At 38.2% G+C, this 10,040-nt stretch overlaps 1 protein-coding gene across 2 annotated transcripts; it reads right to left on the bottom strand.

Annotated features, from left to right (window-relative positions):
- Positions 1-210: 210 nt before the first annotated feature.
- On the bottom strand, positions 211-9,172 carry kif17 (kinesin family member 17). Of its 2 annotated transcripts, none has more exons than XM_008409073.2 (15): positions 9,113-9,172; positions 8,678-8,922; positions 8,400-8,546; positions 8,110-8,211; positions 6,893-7,082; positions 6,261-6,695; positions 5,585-5,664; positions 5,320-5,485; positions 5,108-5,199; positions 4,866-4,981; positions 3,533-3,761; positions 3,062-3,320; positions 2,884-2,945; positions 2,674-2,794; positions 211-469 (listed from the first exon to the last, which is right to left on the bottom strand). In XM_008409073.2, exons 2-15 carry the CDS (start codon positions 8,906-8,908, stop codon positions 318-320), a joined length of 2,382 nt encoding a protein of 793 aa, XP_008407295.1. In that variant the 5' UTR covers positions 8,909-8,922; positions 9,113-9,172; the 3' UTR covers positions 211-317. The 2 variants fall into 2 exon arrangements, with proteins under 2 accessions (XP_008407295.1, XP_008407296.1); XM_008409074.2 differs by having other exon boundaries at positions 8,678-8,926; positions 9,113-9,155.
- Positions 9,173-10,040: the final 868 nt, after the last annotated feature.

Genomic DNA, 10,040 nt, shown 5'->3' on the forward strand with positions numbered 1-10,040 from the left:
ATCTATTTCAATGTATCTATACAATGGCTCAGAGCTGTTTCTTAATAGTTTTTTGTTTCACCTAAATGGCACAAGTTACACTGTTAAACARAAATRCAGTAAATTAAATACTAAAGCAACTTAACTGAGCAAATCAAACTTTTAATTAAATGGAGAAAGAAATCTGGGATTACAGTGCTACAATCCCAGATAAAAGATGCAAAAAAAAAGTTGGTTGCTAGCAATCAATATTTTATTTTATCCCAGTATACAAACTCTTTTGAGTCAAAATCAAATGTTTATGAGGTGAACTTCCTGTTTGAAACACCAAAGTCCCTTTATGTCCCTTCACTGTGAATGTGAGACTTGCTTTTTCTGCGCTTCGCCTTCCCGCTGGGCACMGAGACTTCCAGAGACTCTAGGCGAAAGGGCCGCGGCAGGACAGGGTCTGATCTGGTAGAGGGGTTYATACCGTTCACAGAATGGTGGCCTGCAGAACCAGTGGAAGAGAATGAGTGAAAGAAAAGGAGAGAAATGGAAGGAGAAAACAAAAGGAAGTAGAACGGCTAATAGTTATCTCTGGTCCCTTTTTCACATTRCGATGTATGTGTTCATTGTAAAGGTAAGAATAAATGTTCWACAAACCTTGGTTTTCTAAATAAGCATGGTTATAAATAAACATGGTTTAAATAATATTGTAGCTTCATTACAATGTTCCAAAAAAAATTAAATTAACACTCTGAGCTGTTAAATCATGGACAAACAAAACAAAGTAACACTCTGCTTAAAAGTGACCTATTATGCTTCCTTAAACAAGTCAGGATAGATCTTTGGGCTATAGAAAATATGTTCATAAATTTTTTTTTTTTACACACAATTTTTAGATAATGAGATTTTGGTCTGCTCCATTCTGCCTATTTTGAGCTCTATTCAGAAAGAGACGGTCTTACGGTTGTCACTTTAAATCCAAATAAGCATTTGTAATAAAAAATTATTACAAATGCTTATTTTATTCTATGCCTATTGCTCTTTCTACTGAAGTGGTTTTATTATTTTTATTGTTGTATCTTTTAATTGAGTTTCGAGAAAGGCTCCTATAAATAAAATGTATTGTTATTATTAAAACCAGCTGACCAAAAATACTGGTGCTCAGCTTGGGTTGCTAGGTAACAGGGCTGAGATTGTCTGGGGTTGCTAGGTAACGGCACAGTGTCCATGGAATGTGACTCAACAATCAGGAGTTTTTTTAATTTTCCAGATACCAAAAAACATGAAATTGCAGCCAAAAAGTGACTGAGTAGATTTAGTAGAGTATAAAAACATGCTACATATGATTTTAGCACAATCGGTTCCTTTCGCATTATTAATGTCTGCACTGATGATTGACTCACCATGTCCTTTAACAGCATCACCGCTCAGCAGCTGACTGGCTCTTTTTGACTTAAAGTAGTTGTTGGCAACATTCTCACTGTCTTTGCGATYCAGCATTTCCTTGTACCTGTCCTCTTCAACCTGTWAATATAAACATACGCTTGTGTTTTAAAGTTTAATTAACAGTGTGTATGTATTTGATGGCAAAAACGATCTATAAATTTACACACCGTAAGCGACTCTGCTTGATCAGAACCTGAATCTCTGCGGGATGAAGGATTTGGAGTCACTGCTACAACAAAGAAGAACAAGCAAAAAATAAGTCTTCAAAAAATGATGGAGTTCACACCTGGATTTAGTTTAAAAGTGTTTAAAAGTTTCAACACMCCATTGCATCATATTCCTTACCTGAAGGGAGAGTTGTTTTCTGCACCATCACATCTGGAAGCTTCCAGGTGGAACTATCCTCATCCCAAACAGCTTCTTTCCTCACGCGGTCCAGGTTGCTGTAGTTGCAGTCTCGGCGTACCAGTGGCACCATGCGCTCCAGCAGGCTGTTCAGCAGCTGGCCTTCCCTCTCAAGCCGGCGGATGTTCGCCAGATAATCGTTCCTCTCCAGTTCAAACTCCGCCTGCAGGTCGCGAATCTCCAGTTTGGCTNATTAAATTAACACTCTGAGCTGTTAAATCATGGACAAACAAAACAAAGTAACACTCTGCTTAAAAGTGACCTATTATGCTTCCTTAAACAAGTCAAGATAGATCTTTGGGCTATAGAAAATATGTTCATACATTTTTTTTTTACACACAATTTTTAGATAATGAGATTTTGGTCTGCTCCATTCTGCCTATTTTGAGCTCTATTCAGAAAGAGACGGTCTTACGGTTGTCACTTTAAATCCAAATAAGCATTTGTAATAATAATTATTACAAATGCTTATTTTATTCTATGCCTATTGCTCTTTCTACTGAAGTGGTTTTATTATTTTTATTGTTGTATCTTTTAATTGAGTTTCGAGAAAGGCTCCTATAAATAAAATGTATTGTTATTATTAAAACCAGCTGACCAAAAATACTGGTGCTCAGCTTGGGTTGCTAGGTAACAGGGCTGAGATTGTCTGGGGTTGCTAGGTAACGGCACAGTGTCCATGGAATGTGACTCAACAATCAGGAGTTTTTTTAATTTTCCAGATACCAAAAAACATGAAATTGCAGCCAAAAAGTGACTGAGTAGATTTAGTAGAGTATAAAAACATGCTACATATGATTTTAGCACAATCGGTTCCTTTCGCATTATTAATGTCTGCACTGATGATTGACTCACCATGTCCTTTAACAGCATCACCGCTCAGCAGCTGACTGGCTCTTTTTGACTTAAAGTAGTTGTTGGCAACATTCTCACTGTCTTTGCGATTCAGCATTTCCTTGTACCTGTCCTCTTCAACCTGTTAATATAAACATACGCTTGTGTTTTAAAGTTTAATTAACAGTGTGTATGTATTTGATGGCAAAAACGATCTATAAATTTACACACCGTAAGCGACTCTGCTTGATCAGAACCTGAATCTCTGCGGGATGAAGGATTTGGAGTCACTGCTACAACAAAGAAGAACAAGCAAAAAATAAGTCTTCAAAAAATGATGGAGTTCACACCTGGATTTAGTTTAAAAGTGTTTAAAAGTTTCAACACMCCATTGCATCATATTCCTTACCTGAAGGGAGAGTTGTTTTCTGCACCATCACATCTGGAAGCTTCCAGGTGGAACTATCCTCATCCCAAACAGCTTCTTTCCTCACGCGGTCCAGGTTGCTGTAGTTGCAGTCTCGGCGTACCAGTGGCACCATGCGCTCCAGCAGGCTGTTCAGCAGCTGGCCTTCCCTCTCAAGCCGGCGGATGTTCGCCAGATAATCGTTCCTCTCCAGTTCAAACTCCGCCTGCAGGTCGCGAATCTCCAGTTTGGCTGCTTTCAACTGTTACAACGAAATAATTTAATCTTGRCTTAGTCAAAAACAAACAACAACAAAAAGAAGCATTTATCCAGTATAAATAACATGTAAACTGTGGKATGTAGAATTTAATTTTGGACACATTAAAACAGTAAGAGCTCAATCAGCTCCAGGTTTGATTCCTTTWAAATTTCACAGAAGTTCTTCAAGTTCTGCACCTGAACCTACTGCCTTACCTTACCCTGGACTCTGGACAGTATCTGGCTTTTGGCATGAACTTCTTCCTGGATTGAATTGTACACTTTCAATAACACACTGTCACTCTCCTCACTGTCTTCTGACAGTGCATTGATGAGCTGGGCTTTTCTCTGATCTGCGAACTTCTTCCTCTGCCGATGTCTCTGCTGTAACTCTTTGTTCCTGGCCTSCTCCCCTCCGATTACTTCCTGTTCTAGTTTCTGTAGTCTTGAGAGATAAAGGAAGAATAAATAATCAGAACAACAGTATATTTAGTGCTTAGCAAAAGTATTAATACCCTTAACCCCATTATTAATATAAGAACTGCAATAATCAAAGTATTCATTTGGAATGCTATGTAATGAATCAACTCCTGCATATTAGTGAAGTGGAAAAAAGGATATGTGRTTTTAAAGATTTTTAGTTTTCAAACACACACGCACACACACACACCCATACACCATTTTGAGTGTAGTTAAAGTCTAAACTGAGCATTCCCCCAARTATCTGCTCTGTCTTTTCGTGTTGCAAACTGCAAATGGGATGTCTTCTTGTTTCAAGAATGATTTTTCTTAACTTTCTTTTCTATTGATGTTCTCTAACAAACTTCCAACACCTTCACACAACAGCTCTATTCATATTACACACACCTGAAGTTTGCAGCACTAATTTACATAGCAAGTGGAAGTCTCTTAAAGGCAATTAGTTGAACCAGATTTTATTCAGGTGATCTAGGGATACTGAATATACATGCACACCACACTTTTCAGTTTCTTTTTTGTTTTGTTTTTTGGTAAATGATTTTGAACCTGGGCTGCACAGTGGCGCAGTTGGTAGAGCTGTTGCCTTGCAGCAAGAAGGTTCTGGGTTCGATTCCCGGCCCTGGTCTTTCTGCATGGAGTTTGCATGTTCTCCCTGTGCATGCGTGGGTTTTCTCCGGGTACTCCGGTTTCCTCCCACAGTCCAAACACATGACTGTCAGGTTAATTGGAATCTCCAAATTGTCCCTAGGTGTGAGTGTGTGTGTGCATGGTTGTGTGTCTCTGTGTTGCAGTGTGACAGACTGGCGACCTATCCGGGGTGTTCCCCGCCTCTTGCCCGGAACGTTAGCTGGAGATGGGCACCAGCAACCCTCCCGACCCCACTAAGGGACAAGGGTGTAAAGAAAATGGATGGATGGATGGATTTTGAAACTTGCACTTCACACTTTTGCTGTGCTCTGTGCATATATACAGAGGCCTTGCTTGGACAAATATTAATAATTATCAATACATTGTATTGATGTATTGTAAATAAAGTGCAAAATATAAAATTTGAGATAAGCACACATACCTTTCCAGAACATGTTTCTGGTCCAGAGGCTCATTTGATTTGGTATCAGTTGAGTTGGTGAGCTCATTTCCAATTGGATCTTTTTGAGCGCTGACTGCAGCACAAGAYGCATCAGGCTGCCTCAGCAACATGATGACACAGAAAAAAAAAMTAGATTTATTGTTATGTGGGTTGTTTTTTTAGCCCTTTTGGAATTATATCTGGGCTTTTTATCAATCATAGTCACATTAGAATGACCAAACCTTTCCCAGTGAAGTACTTGTAGAGAGACTGATTTTATCAGTGTTGGGTGTGCTCTCTTTCTCTTCATCTTGAACTTTACAGCTGGAGCTCACTTATGTTGAAAAGGAKAAAAAGTTATTACATTTAAATGTAGCAGAGGCATAGTAAGGAACATCATCATCCTCCTGTACAGATGTACTRAAAAAGAAYRTGTAAGAAATGTTCCTTTTACCTTTYATAGGGTCAGAGCGCCCCCTGCTGGCTTTGGTCTTCTCCAGATTAGACAGCTTTGATTCATATGAGCGCTGCAGAGCAATAATGTTTGCCTGCAGCTTTGCTTTGGACTCCTGCTCTGCATTGTACTCGGCCTGCAATTTTGCCAGCTTTTCTTCGTACTCCTGTGGAGACAGTAGAAGAASAGCCATCAATCAACTGGTTGTTGTGTAACGGCTGCTTCAATGTGCATTGATATATCGGTGTGGGAATCGTCTGTTTGCCTCTTTAATCTTTTCCTTTGTTTCATCAGTGTTGGGCGGCAACCTTGAAAGAGCATCTGCAGGCTGACTAGTCAGAAGAGCTGTAGAAAAATTTAAAGGAAAAGGCTAGTTAAAAACAGACTGTCTCCTACAATCTTCATTTGGATTACTTTTTATTATTATTCAATTTTAAAAACATGAATACAAAGTCTTGAAAAACTGTGTAATTCTTACAGATATGTATATTTTTTTGTTCTCTTTTACACATAAATGTTTCAGGTCCTTAAACACATTTTAATAGCAAACAAATTTTTCTGTCACCGCATGGTGGTTGTAGTGTGATGTATGGAGTAGTATAGTCAAATTCTGGATTAAATCCATATAAGATGACTTTAAGCATGACAATTATATTTAAAAACCCTTCAAGTGGGCTGAAATAAAACAATTCTACAAGGAAGAGTGGGTCAAATTACCCCCCAAATTTCCTCCAGCTACAACAAATAATTGACAGCAGTAATTTGAAGTTGTCAACTGCTTTTTTTTGTAAGAAGTTAACTTGTCATTTATATATTTAGGTTAATTTTGCTTGATATAAAAATTTAATGATCTGAAACATTTAATTGTAACAAAAAAAAACACTTTACAAGGCACAGCAGCTCTGTAATACGGCTAGATTTACGTTAACGGTCAGAGATACCTAGCTGGCCTAAGATGAGGGCCCGTAACTTCTTGATCTCCTCCTGATACTCTCGCAGCAGAGCATCCTTGGGGTCTTCGTTGATTCGAGGTCTGTTCTGGATGCTCTTGGCCCGGTTTGCATAGCGCAGAGTGCTCAGGCTCTCCTCATAGTTGTTATCAGCAGGTGAGAGACAGGCRATCATCAATGTCCGTGTGTTTCCTCCCAGAGAGTCCTGCAGCAGTCTGGTCAGCTTGGAGTCCCGGTAGGGTATGTGCTTGGAGCGGCCGACCACCAGGGCAGAGATGACATTGCCCAGAGCTGAGAGGGAGAGATTGATCTTTGTGGCCTCACGGAGTCGCTCTCCAGTGGCACCGGTTTTGGACTGACGCTCACTTCCTGCCAGGTCTACAAGGTTAAGTTTGCCTGCTCGTATACGATCTTGACCGGCTGCATCTGAATATTTGGTTGATTAAAAAAAAAACAAAAAAAAAACTGAAAAAGTTATCTGTCCTCAAGCAATAAACCAAAATAAAATAAACTAGTGAAGCAACTTTAAAATCATGCCACAGCATAGAAAAATAAATGTTTAAGAACAGCAAAGTAAGATCAGGCTTTAGTGAAAGGTTTTGTTTAAATGAATGAATGTTTACCAGTGTTGCAGATCTCCAAACGGATGGTGAAGATGGAGTGGGAGCGGGAGGAGTCTTTATTCATCAGCGTGCAAGCCACTACCCGGTTCTTCCAGCCTTGCTCCATGATTCTTTCACATTCCCCTACGCTGTGCACCGTGTGCATGGTGAGGTCCCGCACATACACCCCATGTTCCGGGTGCTCTTTCAGCTAGCCATTCAAACAGCGTAATAAAAACACACACTCAACGCAACTCCATTATCCTCTTAAAACACCTTGACCTCTTCAAAAAACTTCAGTTCATATTACTATGGCAACATGAGCAGTAAGTGTTGTGCATAGATATCAAGATACAAATAAGCAAATTGATTATAATTATAAGTACATGTACGTGAATTAGAATATCACCAGAATTTTATTTCAGGGATTGTTTTAAAAATGAGATGATTTGATGATTATGGCAGATTATGGCTTACAAATCCAGTAAAAAAAATATATATATATTTTAATAAAAAAAATTGGGTCTACTGAAAAGTATCCTTATATATTTGAATGAATTGTTGAGTAGGTGTTTTTCAAAGCATGGAGGTCATCAACAAATGAAATGGAATGAGAAATAAATCTAATTTTTAAAAAATGCTAAATTGACTTTAGTTTATAAAGAGCACTTTGCACCATTACACAACAGTTCAATCCTTAATTAGCTGCAGGTAAGATGTTTTTAATATCACAATTGGTTCAGGAAAYGCTAATATGAGGAACAGATGATGTGGGTAAGATTGAACTTTAACTACCTTTGCTTCACAATCACAATGTGGATATTTCAGATGCTTCCGCACTGCATTTTTAAGTGCATTTTTCCTTCCACTCAACTTCCCAATAACACATTTGAATACAGATCTTTTAAAATRRCCAGCTTCTACAGCAACAGCMTTTTTACCCTGCTGGTGGATGGTGTCAGTGACTGTCTGCTGGATAATGTTAAGTCAGCAATCTTCCCAATGACAGCATAGCCATAATAACATGATCACACTTTAGATCACACTTTAGTTGTAGAAATGTCTCCTTTCTTCTTATTGATCTGATATAATATTTTGTTGAGAAACTGGATTTTGGCTTTTTTATTTTGTGTAAACAATAACCATCACAACAGGAATAAATGCTTGAAATATATGCAATATACATAATTAAATATATATTAAATATATTTAATTTGTTAAGAAAATCAAAGACTAACCTCATGTTTCTGTTTGGTGTTACTTCCCAAAAGGTCTCTTATTTCCTCATTGTAAATCTCCAGGTACGAGGCCCTCACAAGGAATTTTGTGTTTTCAGCACACTATCTTGCACACAAATATTAAGCACAGTTACTCTTCCTAAGCAAACACAGCTTAGGCAAGTCTGGGCAATAACTATAACTAAGTGTGCTTCATACATGCCCAATGCCCCTGTTTGCTGTTTTAGGAAAGACTAAAACAACAAACTAAATCTGAGCTGGGAAAAAAAAGGGGGGGGTTCCTGTCATACCTGAATGCTCTCAAAAATGTGTTCGAAAGCTCGTGGTATTACACCTTTCTGAGTTGCAGGTTCAGACACCCCCTGCATGGTGAAAGATTTTCCACTTCCAGTTTGCCCGTAGGCAAAAACCGTGCCATTGTATCCCTCAGTAACACCCTGCATAAATACATCTGTGTTAGTTGCGACTTTGATGCAATCATAAGGTAAGGTGACTGAGAGGATCAAGTAACAACCATGTGACCTACATAAGGCTGATATTCATTATTCATTTATTTATAGCTGCTTACCTCAATCAAAGAATAGGCAATCTCGTTGTACAGCTGCTCAGTAGTTTGATTAATGTAGTAGGTCCCATCAAAAGTGAACTGTTTGGGTGGCTCATCCACTGCCCCGGGGTTTTCAATGAAGCACTGGCACCGGTGGACATCCATGGACAGAACCATCTTACAGCCGAGAGTCTTCTCCCTGTCATCCAGCGGCCTGCACCTCACCACGACCTTCACTGACTCTGAACCCATAGCTCAACATCCACCTCACAGCAGGTGACAATGGGGTTAGAAACAGTTATTGCTAACTGAGGACAAGCTTAGGTCTTATGAAAAGATACTTAATAAAAGTCAGAAGCAACAAGACTCAACGTTTAACTGCTAAATGAATTATATTAACAATTTTCTTCCCGACATAGAGGTTAGCAAATACAGAAGACAGAAATATTTATGCACCTGCTGACCGTCAGAAACAGTGCTTCTACGTCTCGGGTCTTCCTCTCTTGGTAGCGTTCTAACGTTACCTAGCAACCTTAAAGGCCCAATCCGAGTCAAAGCGGCCGAAACTGGCGGCCATCTTGGAAAGGAAGAAAACGAAAGGATACAAACCTGTAAATTCTGAGTATTATTCATGTTTTTAACTTCAAGAAGCCTAACGATACTTTAAAATTCATTTTATAACTTTTTTTTTTTTTTTTTTTTGAAATCTTATACGTTCTCTCGATGTTCCTTTTCTTCTTTCCCCGGAATTGTTAAAAGGCAATTAGACAGTTAATTAGAAATAATTTTTGCCTCGATTTCTTTTTAAAACAAAATTGAAGCTCAGTTATTTGTTGGTTGTTTTTGGTGTCATAATGTGTGGTACAAATTTCAGAAACCCTACATGTAAAAAAATAAATAAATTTGACCTATGTAGGTTTTACATGAGAAATATTACATTAAGAAAAACATCTGGGGTAATTCAAGAACATTTGAGAAGCTGTTTCATACCAAGCATATTAATCACGAAAATAATTTCTACCAGTTTGTGGGGATATTGCCATAAGTGATAGACTGATATTCTAACTTTTGCAGCTATTGGAGAAAGTGAATCACTTGGCTGAAATATTTTTTGGGGGGATTGTTTTTGGTTGATCAAGTTCATCACTGCATAAGAGATTTGTACAACTAACGACAAAAACCATGAACATGGTTGCATGAATAAAAAATGGACCATGAGCTTGCATAGTTTTAAAGTAAACCCTATAAGTAATTTCTAAAAGAAAACGTAAAAGGAATTTCAATTTTAAGTTTCAATTCAAACAGTTTGGAAGAAGTGAATCATTTACTCCAAATGCTTAGAGAAAGTAAACTATTAGAATTATGAATAAATTAAAATCTGACT

This window comes from Poecilia reticulata, linkage group LG5, assembly GCF_000633615.1.
Source record: "Poecilia reticulata strain Guanapo linkage group LG5, Guppy_female_1.0+MT, whole genome shotgun sequence".
Taxonomy (NCBI): Eukaryota; Metazoa; Chordata; class Actinopteri; order Cyprinodontiformes; family Poeciliidae; genus Poecilia; species Poecilia reticulata.